Here is a 25,089-nt window from a genome sequence, read left to right on the forward strand (position 1 = left end):
CACTCCATTGTTCGAGTACAGGCTACGTTCATATCATTGTCGGTTAAGATTGGGTTTTCGGGTCGGGTCAGTTTTTGACGGCTCTAGCTATAATCCACACTTTTTGAGGAAATTTTCAGATTTCGGGGCCCGATGACAAAAAGTGTTGAAACCCTGGGTGATAGATCTCGGCGTCATATAATGCCGTTTGAAACCATATATGATCATTATATGCTGTCATAAAAGTACATGGTAGGCTTGAGTTTACGAAAGCACTACAAGTTGTGAACGGGTAAAATGACCGTTTAAGGGCATATTGGATGGTTCCACCGACCCAATTGGACACCCGGAGACACTACAACAAAATAAAGCAAAGGTTACGCTGAAAAACTATTGCCTAATATCAAAAAAGTGTTGCCTTGTAGCTAAGGCAACACATATGAGGCGTAGTTTATGCCCCCGTTGTCTATTCCTAAGGCAACACATTTTAGTTCAAAGACAACAATTTTAAAAGCCAAGATATAATGATACCTAAGGCAACACTTTCACAAAGGCAACAAAAGAAAATTGTTGCAATCTTAGAAAACATTAAAAAAAATGTTTTCTTTCAAAAAAAAAATATGCATCAAGCTCTTTATCTGTTGTATTAGATAGTAATAATACAATATTGTTGCCAAAAAATCTGATAGACAACGCTTTAAAAATTATTGTATATGAATTGAAAGAACTATAATGAATAAACGTGTGAACTGAACAATGGTAGAAAAATTAATCTAAATGGAAGCTGAACATCAATATAGATGTAAAATTTTTTATATCATAACGCATGTGAACACATCTATCAAAATCCAAAAACAATATCCAAGTAAATATACAACACAATGTGTCTACCCTAAAAATGCTAAATAGATTCACAAACTAGTACATTATTAGTACCACTAATTGTTCGTATCTAATTATATATACAATGGAGGTATTGTAACGTCCAAAGCGGGAAACAAGTCAATTGACTATAGACAATCTAAAGCTCTAATAAATCAACTCTCTTTCTCTGTCTTCAATATATATCTTTCTTCCATGTGCTTTACCTGTAATACCAATCAAATAAAAAAGTTAAAAAATAACATAGTTTTTCAAAATTTAAGATAAATAATTGAAATTCTAAACAAAGAATTAAAACCTTGGGCATCCTACAATGTCATATGACAGGAATCAGCTTCACCGTAATTGAATAAAAATGTTAGCTTCACTGTAATTCAATCAGAACCACTTTACACTCAGAGCTTCAACGTCAAAGAAAAAAGGTATCATTCTTACCTAACCTGGTCCAAGGAATAAAAATGTATGTTCTGCCAAGGTGCCACCAACTAATTTCAGTGTCGAAAAAATTCTTGTTAGGACAATAGATGTAGTCCCCTATGCAGAGAAGAATAGAATTGAAAGAAAAAAAAAAAGGGGTTAGAGCTGACACAGAGTAAATTATAACATAAAAACGTATCTATCTCATTACATACTTGAATATCACCATTGAACTAACACACGATAACTTGTTGAGTATTTTGAGAACAGCTTGAAGGCATTATGGTTGGTAGTCTTTGAATTTCAGTTATAAATCCAATTAAATTTTAAAATATGAAAGGATACAAATTACTTTAAATAATAAAAATTATAATCATAGACAGTAGTAAGTCTAGTAACAAACCTGTATAACAAGAACTTTTCTCCATAGTTCTGCTTTACTGCACTCATGAACTCCTCAAGAAGCTCATCATATTCCTACAATAAAAAGTTATGTAACCTCAATCTATAATGTAGCGAATTTTTCATCACATGTATCAAAGAAAAAAAATTTAAAAAAGCTTTACAACCTTCCAAGTGGCTCTTCTTTGTCATAGACCAATGTAGAACTCATCGTTAAGCATTTTCTCGTTGTAAGTCCTGACATCAGTGGTTATTGGCAAACACTGAAACAAGAGAGGTAGGACGAACCTTCTCAAATTATATATTAAACATAATAAATTCACAAAGGATCTATTTTGCTTACCCTTGATGGACAAACTCCTCTAAGTGTTGTTTAATGAGCCAATTTTCCCACAAACATGTTCATTTTTACAACTATGAAATCACACAAGTTTTACAATAATAATGATCTATTTAGAGCTAGGGCACATCTAACCACCTGACAACCAAGATAACCAAGCCCCAAAATCCGTTTATAATCTGGCACAACTATAACTTGTATGGTTCTCTCAAGCTAATTTCTGAAAACTTCAAGAATTCTTCTCAATCACTTCAAGTTTAGAAATGCACCAAAATCACATTTGTTTACAAAAGACACCAGTATTTCCAAATCCACATATTAATTTAAGAAGTAATTTGTAAAAAATTGTAGGAAAAATAGAATAAAAATAAAAAATAAAATGCAGAGTATTCTTTTTAGCAACCCTACCCAACTCAATGCAACAACCTCACATAGGCATCAAGAGAACAATAATAGCCTCGCTGCGATAGAACCAAGTTAGCAGACCACATAAATTTCTAGAAGGCATAACTTTCGGCACACAATTCCAAATTGAGAAATTTTTGAGCCTAGATTGGATAACTTTTCAAGATCTATAACTTTTATGAAGGGGATAGGGGCTAAAAACGAATGCAAGTCCATAATTTTGGGACAAATAGAACTGCAGCTATGGGGAAACTGCAAAGGAACAACAGCAGCAATACAACATGGCAACAACAACATTATTACATGCAGCAATAATTTCAGACAAAATACAGTAGCAATTGAACAGAAAAACTATAGCAGCACTGTTAACATTCAAGCAACAATAATACAGAGTAGACAATAACACTAACTCAGCTTTTTCCAGATAAAAGCAATGCTAACACCAAACTCTCACACACAACCCACATTCTTGAACATCTATGTAGAATATATCTTGATTAAAGAAATTATTTAATCGCATCCAAATTATTCCATCTAAACATTATTGTACCAAATTGCATCCACCAAAATATTGTATGTGAATTATTTCCATCAATAAACACATGTAATCAAGTGGAGATGTCAATAAAATGGCTACAAATCTTAAGCAACAATTGAATGTACAACAGCTCATATATTAACGAAATAAATGCAATTATGAAATGTAACATTACTACAGTATCATACAAGCAAATTCAAGTTAAGCAGGATAAATAATGACTATATAATCTGGTTATTAATTTCATAAAGAAGGTGGGCTGAGCTTGTAATCCTTTTTTCTTTGAATTTTGATTGATAGAAATCAATTCATTAATTTCATTCCTAAAGATAACTTACACCAGTGGCTGATCTAGAAAACCAATATTATCAATTCCTAAGGAAAAAAAAAATCGAGAAAACCAATATTATCAATTCCTAAAAAATTTAGAAACCCTAACTCTCTAATTTGATAAACTAAATAACAAATCATCAATTTCAAGCAACATCCACACTAACTTGATAGATTACATAACATAAACAATTAATTTATGCACAAAATCAACCCAACAACTCATGTAGAATAACAAATTAAAAGCTTAAAAATCAATAGTTAAGTATGAATACGGAATTAACTTGTCTAGAGTGTGGCTGTGCGGTGGCTGGAGACTGGAGTGCGGTGGATGGACGGTGCGGCGGCAGGTTGGCACACAGGTAGCAGCGGGGGCTGGCAGTGGCAGATTACCCATTGAAGAGAGAGAAGCGTTTCTCGCTGCGATTTTTTTTTCGTTGTTAATTATGAGTAACTGATTCTTAGTGGAAAAACCCAAAAAACAATTCACCATTTTCGCGGTGATTGATTGTCTTTATTTTATTTATTTATTTATTTATTTATTTTTTGAGATAAAAGTTCCACAGTAATTTTAATTTTTTTTTAGTTTTTAAGAGAGTTCTACTTTTTATCTCTTATTATGAGTATATGAGGTTTTTTTATTTCAACTATTAAAGAAAAAAAGTGAATTTTTTTATAACTATGTATAGAAGAAAAAGGTTTAATTTTTTTTTTTTAATAAGGATAATGGTCTAATTTCTATCTCTTAACGAGTTTTATGTCATGATTTCTATTTTTCTTATAAAGTACTCTGTGTATTTTGAATATTTGATAGGTAATTAGGTAAAGGGCACCTTCTACCAATGCCATTCAATGCTCAACTCCTTGTAAATTATTTTGATCAATGTCTCAATGAGTTATAAAGGTTAAATAACTTCATATTATTTATAAAATAATGCGGCATATTGATTAGTTTTGAAAACGATAGTAACTTGCCCTATATTAAATTAAATCAGTTTTAAATCATATATTCATATCTAAGCTCCCTATTTCTGGTCAAGATATGCCAATTATAGGAATATACAATTTTATCCAAAATTATCAAGATAAATATGCGGGCTTCTAAAATAATCTTCTAATTAAGAGACATAATTGATAAACCAATACAAGGTGAAATTCAAATAGAGTTGTAAATGATCTACCTGTACCAATTAGGTTTCAAACCTAATGGTATTGTACTTAAAATCATATAAACATGATGAGCCTAAATCATTTCATTCTACAACTAACTTATTTTACCCAAATCGCTTATAATTAACCTGCCACAAGTTTTAACTCAAATTTTATTGTTTATAACCCACCAAAAGTTTAACTGAAATCATATAAACCCGACCACCCATTAGACCCGTTTTTACCTATAAGTCTATTACCCATCATACCCAAATTATTTACAACGAACCCACAACCTGTTTAACCCTAACCACTTTAGTGTGACTCATATTATATGGTACATTCAGTTGTCGATAATTCAACACCAATTTGATTTAAAAATAATAAGTTGATAGATAATGATAATAATGAAAATGATAATGATACGATGACCCATAAATGACTTAATGTGATAACTCAAAGCCCCTTAAACCTAAAATCATTGACACGTTTGGTATTTTGTTTTTAAAAAAAAAGTTAAATACAAATTTTGTTCAATAGTTTTTTTTCCTTTATCAAATACAATTTTTTTTTTATAATTATATATGTTGTTAAATAGGTATTATAATAATATAATGCTTTTATAATATAAACTTTTATATTTTTATATAGACAACAATTTGATTGTTGTTATCTTGTAGGGGAACATATGAAATAAATGTTGTCTTATGTAAGAGAAGAGACTACATTTAATAATATTGTTGTCTAACACACTCTAAAGCAACACTTTTGCAACCGTTGCATTGTCATGTACTATAGATTGGTATGATCAAGGTAACAAATAAGAATTGTTGCCATTTCCTACAAAAGACAACATTTGTTATTTTGTTACAATTTTATGTGTTGCCTATTCTTATTTTTTTTGTAGTGAGAGTATTAGGGACCATGGTAAATATCTCGGCAATTTTTATTTCCATGCAACAAAAGTTAAAAAAATTACAAAATTGAAGGCTATAATCCACGCTTTTTGAGAAAATTTTGAGGTTTTGGGGCCCGGTGGCAAAAAGCCTTGAAACCCCAAGGGATACATCTTGGAGTCATACAATGCCATTTGAATTTTGAAACCATATACAATCATTATATGTTGTCATTAACATTCGTGGTAGGCTTGAGTTTACAAAATCGGTGCAAGTTGCGAACGGGTAAAATCACCGTTTCAGGACATATTAGATGGTTCCACAGACCCAATTGGACCCCCGGACGGTGTTAGGGACCATGGTAAACATCTCGGCATTTTTTATTTCCGGGCAAAAAATAGGTCAAAAAATTACAATATTGAAGGCTATAATCCACACTGTATAAGGAAATTTTGAGTTTTCGGGCCCCGGTGGCGAAAAGTGTTGAGACCCTAAGGGATATGTCTCGGGGTCAAATAGTGTCGTTTGAAACCATATATGATCATTATATGTTGTCATAAACGTACGTGGTAGGCTTACGTTTACGAAATCACTACAAGTTGTGAACGGGTAAAATGACCGTTTAAGGGCATATTGGATGGTTCCACCAACCAAATTGAACTCCTGAATGGGTATTAAGGACCATGGTAATGATCTCATAAATTTTATTTTCGGGTGAAAAAAGGTCAAAAAAATTAAAAAATTGAAGGCATTAATAATCCACGCTATTTGAGAAAATTTTGAGGTTTTCGGGCCCGGTGGCGAAAAATTTTGAGATCTTAGGAAAAATATCTCGGGGTCAAATAATGTCGTTAGAAACCATATATGATCATTATATGTTGTCATAAATGTACGTGGTAGGCTTGAATTTACCAAATCACTACAAGTTGTGAACAGGTAAAATGACCGTTAAAGAGCATATTGGATTGTTCCCCAACCCAATTGGACTCTCGAAGGGTATTAGGGACCATGATAAACATATCGGCAATTTTTATTTCTGGGTGAAAAAAAATCAAAAAATTACAAAATTGAGGGTTATAATTCACGTTTTTTGAGGAAATTTTGAGGTAAAGGGGACTGGTGGCGAAAAGCCATAAAACCGTAAGGGATATATCTCGAGGTCATATAATGCCGTTTGAAACCTTATATGATCATCATATGTTGTCATAAACGTCCATGTTAGGCTTGAGTTTACGAAATCACTACAACTTATGAACAAGTAAAATGACTGTTAAGGCATATTGGATGGTTCCACCGACCTATTAGACTCCATGAAGGTAATATGGATCATAGTAAATATCTCGGCAATTTTTATTTTCGGGCGAAAAAGGTCAAACAGTTACAAAATTGAAGGCTATAATCCACGCTTTTTGAGAAAATTTTGCGGTTTTGAGGTCTGGTGACGAAAAGCTTTGAGACCATAAAGGAAACATCTCAATGTTATATAATGCTGTTTAAACCATATATGATCATTATATGTTGTCATAAACGTCCGTGGTAGGCTTGAGTTTACGAAATCACTACAAATTGTGAACGGGTAAAATTATTGTTTAAGGGCATATTGGACAGTTCCACCAACCAAATTAGACTTCTCATGGAGGGTTTTAAGGACCATGGTAAACTCCTCAGGAAATTTTTAATTTCGGGCGAAAAAAAGGTCAAAAATTTACAAAATTGATGACTATAATCCACGTTTTTTGAGAAGATTTTGAGGTTTTAGGGCCCGGTAATGAACAACCTTGAGACACTAAGGGATACATTTCGGTGTCATATAATGCCGTTTTAACCATATACAATCATTATATGTTGTCATTTGCACCAAAAAAAAATCATTATATGTTGTCATTAACGTCCATGATATGCTTGAGTTTACGAAATCCTACAAAGTGTGAACGGGTAAAATGACCGTTTAAGGGTATATTAGGTGGTTCCACCGACCCAATTGGACTCCCGGAGGGAATTAGGGACCGTGTTATAAATCTCATCAATTTTTATTTTTGGGCTAAAAAAGGTCAAAAAATTACAAAATTGAAGACTATAATCCATGCTTTTTGAGGAAAATTTGAGGTTTTTAACCCGGTGGCAAAAAGTCTTGAGACCCTAAGGAATCTATCATAGCGACATATAACGTCGTTTTAAACCATATATACTCATTATATGTTGTCAAAAACGTCCGTTGTAGACTTGAGTATAAGAAGTCACTACAAGTTGTGAACGGGTAAAATGACCGTTTAAGGGCATATTGGATGGTTCCACTGACCCAATTGGACTCCCGGAGGGTATTAGGGACCATGATATAAATCTCATCAATTTTTATATTCGGGCGAAAAAAAGGTAAAAAAATTACAAAATTGAAGACTATAATCCACGCTTTTTGAGGAAAATTTGAGATTTTTGACCCGGTGGCGAAAAGTTTTGAGACCCTTAGGAATCCATCACAGGGACATATAATGTCGTTTTAAACCATATATTATCATTATATGTTGTCATAGACGTCCGTTGTAAGCTTGAGTATAAGAAATCACTACAAGTTGTGAACGGATAAAATGACCGTTTAAGGGCATATTGGAGGGTTCCACCGACCCAATTGGACTCTCGGAGGGTATTAGGGACCATGGTATAAATGTCATTAATTTTTGTTTCCGAGCAAAAAAAGGTCAAAAAATTACAAAATTGAAGAGTATAATCCACGCTTATTTTTGAAGAAATTTAGAGGTTTCAGGGCCTGATGGCGAAAAATGTTGAGACCTTAAGTGATATATCTTGGGGTCATATAATGCCATTTGAAACCATGTATGAGCATTATATGTTGTCTAAATGTACGTGGTAGGATTGAGTTTACAAAATCACTACAAGTTGTGAACAAGTAAAATGATCGTTTAAGGGCGTATTGGATGGTTCCACCGACCTAATTTGACTTCCGGAGAGTATTAGAGACCATGGTAAATATCTTAGCATTTTTTATTTCCGGGTGAAAAAAAAGATTAAAAAAAAAATTACAAAATTGAAGGCTATAATCCACGTTTTTTGAGAAAAATTTGAGTTTCAGGGCCCGGTGACGAAATGTGCTAAGAAACTAGGGGATATATTTTGGTGCCATATAATGTCGTTTGAAACCATACTTGATCATTATATGTTGTCATAAACGTACTTGGTAAGTTTGAGTTTACGAAATCACTACAAGTTGTGAACTGGTAAAATGACTGTTTAAGGGCATATTGGATGGTTCCATCGACCTAATTGGACTCCCGGAGGGTATTAAGGACCATGGTAAACATCTCGATAATTTTTATTTTCGGACGATAGGAGGTCAAAAAATTACAGAATTAAAGGCTAAACTCCACACTTTTTGAGAAAATTTTGAGGTTTCGGGGCCCGATAGCGAAAGGTGTTGAGACCCTAGGGGATATATCTTGGGGGCATATATTGCTTTTTGAAACCAGATATGATCATTATATGTTGTCATAAACGTACGTGGTAGGCTGATCTTTACTAAATCACTGCAAGTTGTGAACGGGTAAAATTACCATTTCGTATTGGATGGTTCCACCGACACAATTGGACTCCCGGAGGATATTAGGGACCATGATAAACATCTCGGCTATTTTTATTTACGGGCGAGAAAAGGTCAAAAAATTACAAAATCAAAGACTATAATCCATGCTTTTTGAGGAAATCTTGATGAGGTTTCGAGGTCATAGCTAAATCTAATGTTCATAGACTAATTGTTTAGCAAATCATGCATTGAGGAATTCATAGGCTATATTTAATATCTCAAGTTCCAGAGGATTCTAATTAATAATGTTCATTGGTAATTACTCCCTCCGTCCCAAAAAGAACGACCCATTTAGCCAAAACTTTGTCCCAAAAAGAATGACCCATTTGCATTAAAACACCCACCAATTTGCTACAATATTTGTGCAAAATTAGCTTCCCCATATAAAAATTTGATTTTCCATGTTATTTTATTACTTTCTCTCTCTATTTTTTACAAACCTCATGTAAATTTATCTTTCCAATATACTTTTACTTTTTTTTACTTAACTTTCTTAATACCCGCGTAATCAACCCAAATGGGTTGTTCTTTTTGGGACGGAGGGAGTATATGGTACTCCCACCGTTCCTTAATACAAAGTCTCTTTTTAACATTTATTACTCACATAATAAAGTGAAAGAGGCTTTTAATTGAGGAACGGAGGGAGTATTACCTTGAAATCAAGACGGTGTAATTTCAATGGCGCACATGGATTTGAGTGTATGACTAAGGCAGTAAAGCTAAATGAGAATTGTATGAGGCAATGATTCAATGAAGTATGCGTGGGCTATATTATTGGGCCAATACAGATTTGACTTTTGAGTAGGTCTAAGAAAAGATTTATAACAAAAAAGTGGGCTGGGCTTGGTATTCAAGCAAATAAAAAATAAAAAAGCATACTTTGTATACACTTGTTAAAAAGGTTTGGAATTAGAGTAATGTCATTACTTTCATATACTATTTCTATTTTATATTATTTGTAATTTTAAAATAGTTTATGTCTTATAAATATTATTTTTAAATTGCAAATAATATAAAATAAAAATAGTAATTCGGGATATAAATATTAATTAACACATACATCATGTGTAATTAAAACTACTATGTGTAAGTAAATAAATGTGCGAAAGCAGTGTTTCTTTTGCCACCCTAAGCTTACCCCATTCGAATGTTGTAATTATGTAAAAAAGAGTGGAAGAGACATGGCGAGACTAAAAGTAATGTACGTGAGTACGTAACGGTAAAGTTATGGTCCCTCATTTTAGCTTACATAAAAATATAAAATGGTACTTGTCTTAAAGACAAAAAATTAATAACTTAAGAGAAAAAGCCTTTAACAAAATCCAACAATTCATCAGCCTTGTACTTAGAAGGATGACCCACAAACATCCCATGCTCACCACCTTCACGAAACTTAGACTTAACATCCAACCCTCTTTTCTCCATTAACTTCACCAACTCCACACTCCGATCAAAAAGCGGATCACCATCACAGCTCACCACCCAAACCCGCCACCCCAACTCTCGAACCCGGTCCAACAAACTCGAACCACCATCTTTAACCGGGTCACAGTACTCATGACCCCGGTTCGCCCCAATCGGCAAAGACACTTCCCAACACAAGTCATTACATTCAAGTTTCAAAACTGAATCATTTTCCGAGCGGAGCTCGGACTCCGTTCGTTCCACACCGCTAAAATACGGTTGGATCATAATCAAACCCTTTATTGTCAACGGTTTCAATTCATCGACTCGAGCTGCGGCCATTAATCCAGTATGATAAACTATATTACCTCCTGCACTATCACCCATCATAACACAACTAGATAAATCACCGTACTCTTCTATCCACTCATCCTTTCCCTCTTTCACCCATTTCAAAGCTTCTAGAACATCGTCGTATGCTGCAGGTAGACGATGCTCAGGGGCGAGCCTGTACTCGACCGAGACAACCAACGCAGCGAGCTGGCTCGCTGCGTAGGAGCAGAAGTCATGGAAGTTAGGGTGTGCGGCACTAGCAACAATAAAGCCGCCCCCATGAACATACACTATAATAGGATGTTTCTTCTTAGGAGAAGAGGATGACGAGTTAAGGAATTGTCGAGGTAAGAAGACTCGAACCCAAGTCGATTTTTCGGTGTTTAGAGTTACATCTTTGGAAAGAGAAGGAGAATCGGGGTCGTCGGTGGAAGGAGGGACGGTTGGGTAAATGTTAAATGGACGAGTGAAGGTTCCATCAGGATTTGAGGTAATGAGGAGGGTTTCTTTGAGGTTTGGGATTTTGCTAATTTCTGTCATTTTTTTGTCTAGGAGTCCGCGCTGACCCCCTTTGTTGCAAATAACTATGTAAACGGAGGTAGTATGTGGTGTGGTAATAATTATTGGTAAATTACCTAAATGTTATGTTTTGAGTGTATAGCTAGTGTAATGGTTTTTTTTGGTTATAAAGGGGCAAAGGGTGGGATTAAGTAGAATGAGTTATGAGAAATGATAAGGTGAGCTTTTTTATAATAGTGGGAGATTTGGTGATCACTTGCTCCCCAAGGCTCAATTCATGTGATATGGAGGTAAGCAAGTGGGGTAAAGATCTTCTTTGGCGGCCGCTGAAGTTTCCGACAATATATTATATTCATAGACTAATACAATTTGATCTTAAAAACATATTCTTGTTAAAGTCAGATTAACTTAGACTAAAACTTCTAGCATTAACTATTACTTTTTTTTATATATACTTAGTACAAATGTCGAGACTAATTGTGGAGCGGATCATGTGTTTCAATGCATTTGAGATCTAAATGGGTATAATAATACGAACTACTAACTTACTAACATAAATAAATTAAAATTTTGGTTTGTTTTGTCTTTAATATGCATGTTGCATTGTTGCCATGTTGGTGATAGATTGATAATACAAGTGGTTGTACAACATAATAGGCACATGGATTTGAGCCTTTGATTAAGGACAAAAATATATACTAGTATATATATTTCGAGGCAATGAAGTGTGCGGGGCTATATTATTGGGCCAATACAGTTTTGAGCAGGTCCAAGTTAGTAAAAGTTTTCTTAAAAATGTGGGCTGGGCTTGACCTCCCCCCCCCCCCCCCCCCCCCCAAAAAAAAAAAAAAAACTTGAAAAAACATTTAGCGTTTTTGTTAAAGAATTAAATCATGGTAAAAAAAATTCATACTTGGTATTAGATTTACGTATGTAATATTGTAATACATCATGGTTATGGCTCATGTAGTTCGTGTCTCTATCCTATAGAGACTCGTAGTCATATTGACCCTTATCAGCTTGTAATCAAGGCTAACCGGCAACTAGGCCACGCCCCAAGGCCCCCAAACATGCCTATGCTAGTGGTGACCGGTGATTGAGGTGCACCAACTCATGGATTGAAGCTAGGAACCTTATTGACGGGCGCTAATCATATGCACCTAAAAAGCAGCTAAAAAATTGTGAAATGGCAAGATTGTGTGCATCTACCAGTATAAAGACTCCATCCAGAAAATAAGTTGAGGCCTAGCAAATTTCAATTCTTTTGATCCAACCTACACGTATCACCCATTTTTTAACAAAATACTAATTTGACCTTTGCTGCTGTCTTCTTAATTTCAATCTAACCTCCTTTTCCTTTTCCTTTTTTCACCTTGTATAGGCGTATCGCTATTATTCAGTAGGCGTTATATGTTACGACTTTACGAGTAATATATTACTTCCTATGTTTTTATATCTCTAATTATAAATAGATAAAAATACATATAAATTTAATATTGTGATAATAAATATCAAGACGACTTTAACAAAATTTCACATGACTATATTTTATCCACCATATATAAATCAATAAAGGTGGTCAAATGTGACAACATAATGAATAATGTAATTTTCTAAACATTTCAATTAAAACCGAATAGAGGAAGTATTTCGTATATATTGTTCTTTCAAGATTTTTAATTCAATGTTTACATACAAGGTTACACACTTACACAGTTACACATAGGTTTTTGAACAATATTTTAAGTTTTATTATTTTACTTTGGTTAATTTTAAGGTACTTCCCTTTGACATTAGTTTTTTGTAATATATATACAACCTCTGTCCCTTATAATTTGCTCCGTTTGATCCAAAAATCTCTCACAACAAGTGAGTCCATGGCGCAAAAGAAAGGGACATAGGAAGTAAAAGATTTTTATTTTTATTTTTTAAAATTCAACTACTACTTGAGTTTGAATAATACCTCGAGTTATTACTTACATAGGAATGACCCTCAGTATTTAATTTATGACTCAATCTTCATATTATCATTCCCTATATATTAATATTTTCCTTAAAACTGTTATGTATAACGTGCATATATAGCTTAGTGATAAGACATTTAAGGTTAGAATTATAGGTTATATGTTCAGATCTTGTATGGATATTTTAATTCTATATAAGTGATGACATGAAATAAGAAACAAATAGAGGAGAGTGTAACATGATATGTAGACTTTCTTTAAAACGTTTTTAATTAATGTATATAGTATAGATAAGTGTTACTTCATATTGTTTTTTGAATGGAAATTAGACTTGTTCTTGGAGTTTGAACTCATCTCACAGGTTTGTTATGGCATATGATGTTTGAATTCTTTATCGTTTGTTAAGAAAAATGTTAAGGTATATTCATTCTATGTTTGACAAAAGAAGAAATAAAATTAAAAGAACCCTCACCAGTCACCCCTAACTAAATAAATAAATTAAAGCTCCTTTTTATTCCATTCATATTAAGCTCAATTTGTTGAGTGCATAGGTATTTACTTTTAGGTTAATTAAAAAAAGGAAAATTTGACAATTACCACCTTCTGTTATGTCCATTTTAGCAATTACCACCTTGTATTTTTTTTTTTTGAAAATTACCATCTTCTATTTTCAAAAACATCAAAAGTTACCACCTTCTTGCCCCTCAACTACCACGTGACGTCATTTTGGGCTCATTCTTTCCCTTTCCTCTCTATTTCCCTCACATTTCTCATTCCTAACTCGATTTTCATCCCCCCTTTCACTTCTTTTCCCCCAAACAATCAAAAACACTTCAATTCACTCCTCCAAATCAAAATTGACGAACACTTATTGGTGGTTTGGGGGAGAAAAAGTGGAAGGGGAGATGAGAATCCAAATAGGAATGAGAAATGTGAGGGAAATAGGGAGGAAAGGGAAAGAATGGGCCCAAAACGACGTCACGTGATAGTTGGGGGCAAGAAGGTGGTAACTTTTGATGTTTTTGAAAATAGAAGGTGGTAATTTTCAAAAAAAAAAAAAATAGAAGGTGGTAATTGCTAAAATGGCCCTAACAGAAGGTGGTAATTGTCAAAATTTCCTTAAAAAAAAAAAAAAAAGTAGAGCATGTAAGTTCTAGGCTTAATTTATTGGACTGGAGCTAATTAATGTGATTTGTTGGATATGAAACTTATCTCTATTATGTTAGTTAAGGGGTAAGGTAATTGTATCCACCTAATTTAATATACCTAAATGTTGTTCAGACGTTCAGTTCTCATTGTCACCTGAATTCCTCAACGAGTCCAAATATTACTTAACCACTGGACTCATTATTTAACATATTAAAGGTATATACTGGTGAAGGAAAATTTAAAGGTGAAATTTATAAGAGGGAAATAGCATACTAAAAACTTGTTTATTCGTAGGTTAATAAAAATTGAAAGCTATTAGATTGACAAAACTTTTATACCTCACAAAATAATTAAGAAGAAACATAGGAACTATCTTTAAATATGTAATCTTCTTTATTATAATCAATAGTTTAATTAGATTAGGGTTTAATTAATGTCATTGTATTATTTGGAGATAGGGCATATAAAAGTAAGGCAATAATTAAGAATAAGTAGTCACAAAGGTATAAATGTGGAGGAAAGCACACTATCACTAATGAAGACGAGGCCAACAAATTGATTAGTTTGAGAGTCTAAGTACAAGAGCTTAAGTATGGTAATGTGAATTAATGGGGTACAATGTTTTAGATGTATTGAATCGAAAGGATAATACTCGATTATGGAGTTTAAAGAGCATTTGGAGTTACTGTAATACAGTAAAAGCCTAAAGAAATATAATTAGGTCATTGCTAAGTTTAGAATAATAATCGACCCATAATTCACTTGATCGCTTACTAAAATATTATGCAGCTACTAATCATTTCAAAAGAAAGCAAATTGTAACATAATTAATCAACACCAAGAATCAAAGATCTAAATGATCAAGACATATCATTTACCGTGTAGGAAATGTTGGGGAAAACCACAAAAATGGAAGAAATGTTCGCTAACAAAGCTTTAGTTAGACGTGATTCTAATAGGCACAGTAACTCACTTGACATGTAATGACTCGAATCTAACATGCATAGTAACTCACTTAAATTATAGGTTAAATGTTTTGTGCTTCTAATACTTTCAATACAAAACAAATCAACTAATCTAAAACTCACCACTATATATAACACCCTCCAATGGAAAAGACTTGATTACAACTAAAAAAAAAAAAAATGAAAATTAATAGTGTAGTCATTAGTCTCCCTTCAGCTTATAATACAAAATCAATAACAGTAGTTATATATCTGTATATACCCAACCAAGTGTAAATAAATGATAAGAGGAAGTCACTCCATCCTACTTTGATTTTACATCTCAAGTATCAGTGTATGACCTCTAGCTTACAATAATTATTATATGTCTATGGGTCTGTTCTGATTGACTAAACTGAGCTGAGCTGAACTGAACTGAATATTTATGAGAGAAGGAAATTAAGAACTGAACTGAAAATAATTTGAAGAGAATAGGCCCTAAAGCACTATATGAACAAGCTTTAATTTGATTTACATACATGTGATAGACTGCCAGCTACATACAAACAATGTGCTTGAACATTTAATTATAACTTATGAAGGTAATATTTAATGTAATACTAATCTCCAAACACCAACAATGCTAGATGGGTTAGTCTGACAATTTCATATACATAATAATCCTGTTAGACTACGTCTAATTAACTTGATCACATTCAAGTCAACATAATTCGTATAAATGTATAATGTGACAGCTAGATCTAACATAATAATATCACTTTTCAATTTTTAGGTTTGAGGGATCTCTCTCAGACTAGTATTAACTCCATACTCGCTAAGAAAGGCTCAAGGCACATAGTTATTATTACCACTAATTTGATAAAGATATGGAGTAATCTAAAGCAAAGTACACAACACATCCTCAAATAAAAGACACATCCCAAACCAAAAATGCACAAAAGAAAACAAGTCAATTGGCATACAAGTAGTAATAATCCAAACAAGTACTTATAATGAAGTCTAGCTCAAAATGGTAGAACACATATATTAATTCACAAATTAGTAGAGTAATAATTACCAAAAAAATTCCTTATTGAACAGTCACAATCACTGACTCACATCATTTCTCCTACACTTAATTTCTAGCTTCAATTATCCAATTAATTACCTCCCCAATAATTCCCTTTTTTTTTTCTTTTTTGGAAAATAGGGTATCCTTCAAAAATAAAATAAAACCCTAGCATTAAAAAAAATACCCTAAATACCCCCAACAATGAACAGTCAATTTTATAGGAGTATTTCCTCTTTCTACCACATACCCTGACAAATTGCACAAACCCACATAAACATTTTTCCCCACTTATAGATATCAATAAATTAAAATTAAAAATACCCTAAAATAAATAAAAAAAAAACCTGTGATTTATTAATTTAATTTTGTTGCAGGAATCAATTGCAACGAGTAGAGGCGGCTGATGAAAGCGACGACTGAATCTGCAACAAGTGATGGTAACAGTCAGCTGCTGTTGGTCTTTGTTCTGGGTTTTGCTCCATGCATTTTCCTTCCAACTCCTTTAGCTGTTTTCCTACTATTCCTTCTGATTTTACTTCACTTGTTTTTATCAAATTTCCTATCCCATAAACATCTACTTTCACCCCATGCACTCCTCTCCCCATCTCCGGCGCCACCGCTCTCGCCGTTTCCGATACGTTATATGGATTTATCTGTGGTGCCCCTACCGCCTCCTCGAACCCCGCCACGAACCACTCTACTTCGGCCTTATTTGACTCCATCATCATTAGGACTTTCTCCCATGACAACCCTCTATGCATGAAACTTAGGTCATGTAATGCTACTAGTGCTTTTGCTACTTGTTTTAGGGCTAATACTAGTTGTTGTGTGTTTTTTGGCTTTGTTTTTACTCCTCTTGGTTTGAACACAAGGGCTAATTCTTCTTCGTCGTAGGAGATCATGTGTTCCGCGTGTGGGACTACTCGTTGGTCTAGGACCGAGTAAATTTCCTTGGTTGTTTGCCATCTTCTTTTGCTAGGGTAGAATCTTGTTGTCGTCGTGGTTGTCATTTCAATTATGTTTCCATCGCCTTGATCAAGTCGTTCATAGTCGCTTTGACAACAATTCTTGGTGCACCTCTCGGCTAAGGAGGCTAATAAGATGCCAATTCTCCAACATGGGACTAGTAACTTGACTCTCTCTGAAGGGTTTGTTAGGTCTAGAGAGTAGAGATCGGTTCGGGTTATTTGCGAGTCTTGAGATGATGAAGGTGAAGGTGAAGGTGAGGGTGGGCTTAATGCACAAAATGTAACATTGTGTCCAAGCGCATAGTACCCTAACACATAAGGAAGGTCATTGTAGGTCCATGAAATTTTTTGTGTAATAGTTGAAGAAGGATCAATAAAAGGTTGTGATTCTCTAAGTTGATCAATTTCCTCACCTCTCCAAAGACAAAGATTCTTCACCATGCCTGTTAGATTTGGCCATTGATCTCGAATTGACTCGGAAGATGTTGCCTTGGTGAGTTGCTTTCTTGTAAAGACCATCTCATATGGACAAAATTTTGACACCACTCGGTTGATGCAATCATCCCATAAGGAAATGTAGGAGTCCCGGCTTGATGAGGTTGAGGCGGTTATGCTTGGGATTGATCGAATGAGCGAACTAAGGACGTCAATGGTGAATGATTTACAATCTAGTGGCTCATTCGAGGATGTGGTGAAGAAGAGCTCTCTCCCTTGAGGCAAATCGCGGTATATGTCCTTGCGAAGGGGAAGCCGAAACTCCTCCGGTGGTGGCTCTTGTATGTACCATGAGAGCTCAAATAAGGTTGGTAGTGTTGTCGGTGGTGACCTTAGACAACCAAGGTAATACTCAGTAGGGTCTTGGAACTCCCCTACATTTAAGAAGTTTACAAATCACTAATAAAATCACTTCATGTAATAAACCTTTTCTTCAATTGACAATTACATCAAAGTGTAACATTAATAAGGTTTATATATGTAACAAAAAAAAAAAAAAAAAAAAGGTCATAAATCAATTAAATGTAGAAATGTTGTAATTTGATCAAAACTTACATCTTATAGAGGGTTCAGCTGCTATTGCAAAGGGAAGTCTCTCATTAAAATCTACAAATAACAAAAACACAATAACATGATCATATATACACACATATTATTATGCAACATTGAAATAAGTCAATATATAACACTATTATGAAGTGGTTTAGCTAGTGTTGAAATATGTTATTTTACCAGCTGATGACATAGAAGGGGAAGGCGAAGAGGAGTGCTTTCGTCTTCCTAACACCTTGAGCTGCTGACCGGGGGCGAACCGGTCGACGGAGAAGCCTTTGAGGGGGCCATCTTCAAAGGCTTCCAGAGAGGAAGCCACCATAGAATCATCAAAGTAAACAAGTTCATCTGCATTCAACAAATTGTTAGACCCTTGTACTTTTACTCTCCCTCTATGGTACTCACCTTCCTCCGCCCACAAGCTCACCCACTCCTCCCATATCATCCTCATTCTCCCGATTCTTCGGAGCTCGACTCTCGGAGATCCACTTGTTGTAGATAAAGGGGACATTCCTACATTTGATGATGAATGTGGCTCGAACCCAAGAAAGGGATTCCTTGGGTTATGCATCAAGTAAGATTGCATTTGCCTTGCCCTTTCTGTAATAAAAACAAAAAATATACAAAATTATTAGTATCTTTATTCTGATTTAGTTATCACATTACTAGTTCTTTATTGATAGAGAATATTACTCGAATATACTAATCATAGATTTCGAAAAGAGTAATATTCTCTGTCAATATCAAATTACAGTAGCAACAAACATGTGATATTAGTTAAATAAATAATAATATGAGACGGAGGGAGTAAACGGACACGAACATACCTGAAAACATGCTAGAAAGAGGGAAAGTATCATCCCTAAAAGGGTGAGGAGGAGGCAAAGCTTTAAGACTAAGATCACAAGGATTAGTACTAGTAGCACTAGTAGAAAATGATCTAGAACAAGTTTGAAGAGAAGTAAGATGAGAAGAATGTCTCATTTTAGGGCCCATAAATTGAGACAATTCTTCAAAAACTTCTTCATCAAAAGAAGCAGGTAATCTATGAATCTTTCTTTCATAAGGTGAAAGTCTAAAATAACTCTTTCCAACTTGTTCTCTTTCACTACCTCTTTCCCATTCATACACCTTCCTAAACTCTCCCAACATATTGTCCCACTTTGTCCCTGCTGTTTTTGCATCCCTATTTACTCCATACTTGTTCAAGAATTCTGCCACTTCTCTATCTTTTTCAGCTCTTGTTTTCCCTCTCCCTCCACTTCCTCCTACACTTTCGTACCCGAAACCGGAACCTGAACCCGAACCATCTCCTTGATACTGAGCCCTCCAAGCCTTAGCAAGCCAAAGCATTTCATGGGGTTTCCAAACTGGACTTACATACTTCCCTTTCCTAAATTGTTGCTGTTGTTGTTGTTCTTGTTTGTTGGTGAGTTCTTGACCAGTTGAAGAAGATGGGATTGGAGAAAGTGAAGGTGAAGAAGATGAATCAGGGGAAGTTAATTGGGCTTGTGGGTTTGAAGGAGATGGGCTTGATTCTGGGTTTTGAAGGCCCAATGGGCTTTGTTGCTTCCATTGATGATGATGATGGTGATGAACATATCTTGGTCTTTTTGATTGCTCAAAATCAAAGCTTGAAGGAAGAAACAGAGGAGGTGGTGGAGGTCCCCTGATTTTCTGGGTTGTTGCTGAATCTCTCTCTTCTTTCTGATGATGTGGGGAATTTTCTCTCTCATCTTTGTTTTCACTCATTTCATAAAATTTAAAAATATTAAAAAATTAAAATTCCACTGTTTTTGGTGTGAGAAAACAGGGGACTCTGTAAAATTAACAGGGGAAAAAGATGGGATTTTCTAATTTTTCTGGTTGAATTGAGAGAAAAATGGGAGCTTTAAAAAAACCCAAGAAACTAGGGTTTTGGAGGGGTTTGAATAAGGAGGATTTATGTACTTATTGTTATTATTATTATTACAGTGAATATTAATATTATTAGGAAATGTTTGAAAGTGAAAGTGAGAAAAAAAACAGAGGAAGAAGGTGGGAAAAAATGGAGAGAGATTTGTGGAAACTTAACTGTACTAATGAATGTGACTGTTCAGTTTTGGCATTGTTTTTCAATTCAAAACCCTGTAAAAAGAAAAGTTTTATCATTTTTATTTAATTTTTTTTTTGAAAATTTGATGGGTCATTAGGATTGAGAGCGAAAGTACGAAACAAATTTGCATGATTAATTGTAGAAGAGGGGGAGTAATGATTGTACTCAGGTCTGAAATACGCGGCTCTTATCAGTTTTTTTATGCTGTAAATTTCAGTTATGCTAAAGTATGTTATGTAATGCAATGCTATGCTATGCTTTTGTTGGAGAGATTATGTTTAGAGTATTGTTTGGTGTAGAAATTAATAGTTGTGTGTACTATTTTACGATATTTGAAAAAAATTATGCCCAAATCAAATCTAACTTGGACTTTGATTAACCATTATGCCCTTGTTGAATTGGGACGATTTACTACACATATGGGCAAGGTACAAGTATACTTTGTAAAGCTCTAGAATTAGTCCAGATTAGAACGATTATGGTTTTTTCCGATGTTGTCGCCTCAAGTGCATCCATATTGTATAGTATTGCAAGAATTTGAGTGAGAAATAGGAAGGAAAACAACAAACATTACAATGAGTAAAATAAATCATTTTTTGATTTAGTATTGATTAGGTAAAAGATGCACGAAGCGGCTCAAATAGTAACTAATGGTCAATCAAAATAGATTATTACCAACCACGAAGTAACCAATACTACCAATGACTTTTGACCTAGTGATTAAGACTGATGTCTAATGTAAAAAAGATACGAAGTAATAATCAATTTTTGTTATGCAAAATCAATTATTATAGCTTAATGAAAATAGGCCGACCTAGCCCAACCAACTAGGTAGGATAAAGAGTGACTTGAGTCGATGAGTTCACATAGTCACATGTCATATCATGTTTCATTGCGTTTATGTGTTAAAATCAAATGACACATTTTTTTCAATAAATTTATTTATTGGATCGAGCACGTATGAGCAAATGAGTAATGCATAGTGCCCTATTATCCAAGTAGTGTTTTTTGGTCATGGCATGCCTTGAGCAGGTCCGACTTGATGCGGTAGTGGCATCTTTAGAACGTATATATGAATGGAAATGAAGCAGAGAAAGGCGAAAGGTGATAGGAGATCTCCCATCCTACCTTTATTGAGCTTTCCCACTTTTATTGAGCTTTCTATTTATCTATTTGGGTCTATTTTCCAGGGTGATTCTTTATTTTTAGGGATGTGGACGACACCTTTCAATGACCACTCAAGAATTTGGAGTTGACAAACACAAATTTCATACGTAGAGACATTGGAAAAGGATATTTTTGGGTTTGCATTTCAAATTTTAATGGTTGGTTTTTTCTTTTTCTTTTTCCGCAAATAATATCGTGGGTTTTGTATATGATTACGGCAAGTCGGTTATCGGTAAATACAGTAATGGTACACATTTAAAATACTACTCTGTACTAAATATAAACATTTAAAATATTCTTAAATAATGTTAATATATAAACTGGTCGTTTATCCCAAAATAGTATACATGACTCATACATCATTTGGGATCTACCATTTACCATTCCTTATTATAACTCTATCTTAAAGTTTAACCAATTTTGTTATAGACTATGAATAAACTTTACCTGTGAACTTAAAAGAAAACAAGTTAAATAAAAATAAAAGCTTACGGAGTATGAGATAATGATCAAGTTTTTCCAATAATACAAAAATGTGCTGGTACTCCCTCTGTATTTAAATGATTAAAACATTTCTTTTAGTCAAAATGAATTAGATGAAAAATACAAAAACGTTTTACTTGTTTAAATACGGAGAGAGTATAATCTATAGGTTTTTAGGAATGATATGGAGTATTGTTTTTTATACTCCGTACTATTGATTTATTGCTAGACGCCTAGACAGTCAATATTAATTAATTAATAAAATATTAATTAATACAATAATAAGTGGGAAAGTCCTTGATTGCCACATGTGTTAATATTTTAACAATCTCAATCACTTTTTCTACTGTATAACAAAACAGAAGCATGCAGAGATATCGACAGTGAACTACAAAATATCATCATCACGATTAGATACACCCCGAAATAATAGAGGGAAAAGAAAAAAATAGAAAATGGAAAATATACAACATTGTTTTTGTTTTTAAGTGGTAATTTATGTAGCCACTCCACCAATAGGAATATAGGATGGGGATAAGGAACCATTCACTTTTAGTATTACTTTAGAGTTTAGACAAATAGATTAATCAAAGGACTAAAATAATTACTACCTCCGTTACATATTATTTGCAACAATTAGACATTTTTCCTCTCAACTTTATGTTAAATCGTTGCAAATAATATGTCAAGGAGGTAGTATACAGATTAAAAACATTCAATTTCCAAATTCGTCTCACTTTTCAGATTAGTTTACAATTAGTACATGGTTAGTAAATAAATTGCTAATATTTTATTTTTTTTTAAAAAAAAAAAAATTTGCTAATAGATTCAAAGAAAGGGAAATGAGGTGGTCTGGCCTTACATATGTGTGGGCTTGATGTATTCCCTTTATAAATATCCTTATTAAGATTTATACATATATATACATTTTTTTTTTAATAGAAAAAACACAAAGTGCAATTGGGGTAACAAGCTACATTTTCAATCAAGAATTCTTGGACTCAAAATGAAGGTAGTCATAGAGGTATTTATAGCTCATTTCAAACTAAATCAATATTTAATTTTAGCGATTTTTATTTTGCAAATAAGCCTAATGAATTAGCTCAAGTGTAGCTTAAATTAGAGTTGCGGATTAAGGTAACGAAAAGGTAACAATGTTAGGGTCCTCTCCTCTCGAGGAAAAACACTAATGTATCAAAATATCAAATACAAGAAATTAGAGGTAGATACATGTGGTTGTATGAACTATTGAATGAGCATTTGAGGATGGAACATTGGGGACGGACAGACAAGATATGTGATATCTCTTTCCAAAATTTGAAAATATTTTAAAAATTATGACCTTTTTTTTTTTTTTTAAATTTAACCCCTTTAAAATGAAAATTTTGAACTCACGACTCTATTTTACAACAATTTAGTGAACCACTGAAATAAAAATTCTATATTACAAAGTAGAAAGTAAAAATTGGTGATAGATAGACTAAATGAGAACTTACTTAAATATTCTCATCCTATAAGGCCACTTATAATATGTGCTTATAAAATGTAATCACTAGTGGACTTATGATTAAAAAGGTTATGGTTAAGACTTTAGGCCCATATTATAGCATGTTAAGTAGTCCCATTCAAGAGATTAATCCTCCGATAGCCTACATAATCATGTGATAATGTCCCTACTTCCAGGGACTTGTTGTACTCTACAAAATGCGATGGATAAAGCCCATCAAACTATATAGCACATGAATTTCTTAATATGTTGTACTCCTCCATACGTGGTCAAATAATACACCAAAGAACTCCCAACGTCGCTATTTCACATAATACCGTGATTCTATATGTTACGTTATTTTCTCTCGAATTTTTCCTACTTGTTTTTAAGCTCGGAAACCAATTCAGAACTTATTGACTTTTTATCTGAACTTATTTTTTCCGAAATTAGTTCTATTTAGATAAATGAACAAAGTCATACTCATACGGACTACATATATACTCTTTAGATCGATATAGTACGTCTCGATGAATTCAAAGCTCTCTTACTTATAAATGAGTCTTGAAAAGTAGTACAGAAACATTTGCACTATCACTATCAAACAGCATTGACTCCGATGTTGCAAAATGTGTAGAGATGATCAACATAAATTTCGGGTCTATCTTGGATGCTATATATAGTTTTGTCATTTTGTCTCATCAACAACACTTAAAAGTTCCTTTTATCCTTGTCCTTGTACAATGCATGCTTATAACTTAAATAAACTTTTCTTTTATGACTTTTATCCTTAGCACAGAAAAAACTCCATAAAATTCAGAAACCGTTAGCTTTTGTATATTCAATATTCATGTAACATAATTAATAACCTAAGGTCTAATAATATAAGCTATAGTCTGTTATACTATAGTATAGTATAATTATAAATATAAGTAGGTATATAGGGTTAGCACTTAGGTCATAGCTAGGGTGGCGTCTCTCACTTTATACATGCATATAATTGCATGCGTCTGAAAAAATAGCAGCAAATAAACCAAACCATGCATAAATAAGCTAGCTTCATTTCATTATTGCTCATTCACGAGTTTATGTTTTAGGACTTTTTAGTAAGAAAGAGATTGTTCAATTAATTTCATTTGTTTATTTATTTATTTTTGTATAATAATTTTATTTAAGTCACTGATTTTTCATAAGTCCTACCTAAGCTTTAATGTCGGACGTATAAAATTGTTGGAATGAGTAGGGAATATTGTAGCTGTTTGTGGCTGCTTTTGTTATTTCTAAAATTAGTAGTGCACTAAATTAAATTGGAATTTATAATTAATTTGTAGGCAATGTCACTTCAAAAAATTTATTGCTTTTTTATTAAATTGGTGAAAATTACTATCTATATATCTTGTTTTCGTAATTAATTCAATATTATGCTGTATTATCACAATAAATTTGGTAGAGATAAGTAGGTAACAGAGTTGTATACGTACATAGTACTTGAGCTTGATGCCCCTAACTGTGTATCATTATCATA

General features: G+C 33.5%; 1 protein-coding gene, 1 long non-coding RNA gene and 1 pseudogene across 4 annotated transcripts; all 3 read right to left on the reverse strand.

The window, feature by feature from the left end:
• Positions 1–808: 808 nt before the first annotated feature.
• Positions 809–3,754, reverse strand: LOC145609406 (uncharacterized). 3 transcript variants are annotated; one of them, XR_014106023.1, is made up of 5 exons: positions 1,848–3,754; positions 1,682–1,755; positions 1,302–1,395; positions 1,160–1,228; positions 809–1,067 (listed from the first exon to the last, which is right to left on the reverse strand). It is a non-coding gene; the product is annotated as an uncharacterized LOC145609406 (long non-coding RNA). The 3 variants fall into 3 exon arrangements; XR_014106022.1 differs by having other exon boundaries at positions 809–1,228; XR_014106021.1 differs by lacking the exon at positions 1,160–1,228 and having other exon boundaries at positions 1,297–1,395.
• Positions 3,755–10,061: 6,307 nt separating this feature from the next.
• Positions 10,062–11,210, reverse strand: LOC145609380 (carboxylesterase 1 pseudogene; annotated as a pseudogene).
• A 5,121-nt stretch (positions 11,211–16,331) lies between these two features.
• LOC145607584 (uncharacterized) lies at positions 16,332–20,085 on the reverse strand. The gene is made up of 4 exons (XM_081663189.1): positions 19,161–20,085; positions 18,514–18,933; positions 18,337–18,387; positions 16,332–18,155 (listed from the first exon to the last, which is right to left on the reverse strand). The coding sequence occupies exons 1-4, from the start codon at positions 20,083–20,085 to the stop codon at positions 16,696–16,698; spliced, it is 2,856 nt and encodes a 951-aa protein (XP_081519315.1). The 3' UTR covers positions 16,332–16,695.
• Positions 20,086–25,089: the final 5,004 nt, after the last annotated feature.

This window comes from Chenopodium album, chromosome 23, assembly GCF_948465745.1.
Source record: "Chenopodium album chromosome 23, dcCheAlbu1.1, whole genome shotgun sequence".
NCBI classification, from domain to species: Eukaryota; Viridiplantae; Streptophyta; class Magnoliopsida; order Caryophyllales; family Amaranthaceae; genus Chenopodium; species Chenopodium album.

Excerpts from the sequence above, each read along its gene's own strand:
- LOC145607584 (XM_081663189.1), bottom strand. The coding sequence starts at position 20,085 with ATGAGTGAAAACAAAGATGAGAGAGAAAATTCCCCACATCATCAGAAA. Across the intron at positions 18,934-19,160 it reads TCTTTCTAGCATGTTTTCAG|AAAGGGCAAGGCAAATGCAA; the intron begins GTATGTTCGTGT and ends TTTTTATTACAG. Across the intron at positions 18,156-18,336 it reads AGCTGAACCCTCTATAAGAT|GGGAGTTCCAAGACCCTACT; the intron begins GTAAGTTTTGAT and ends TCTTAAATGTAG.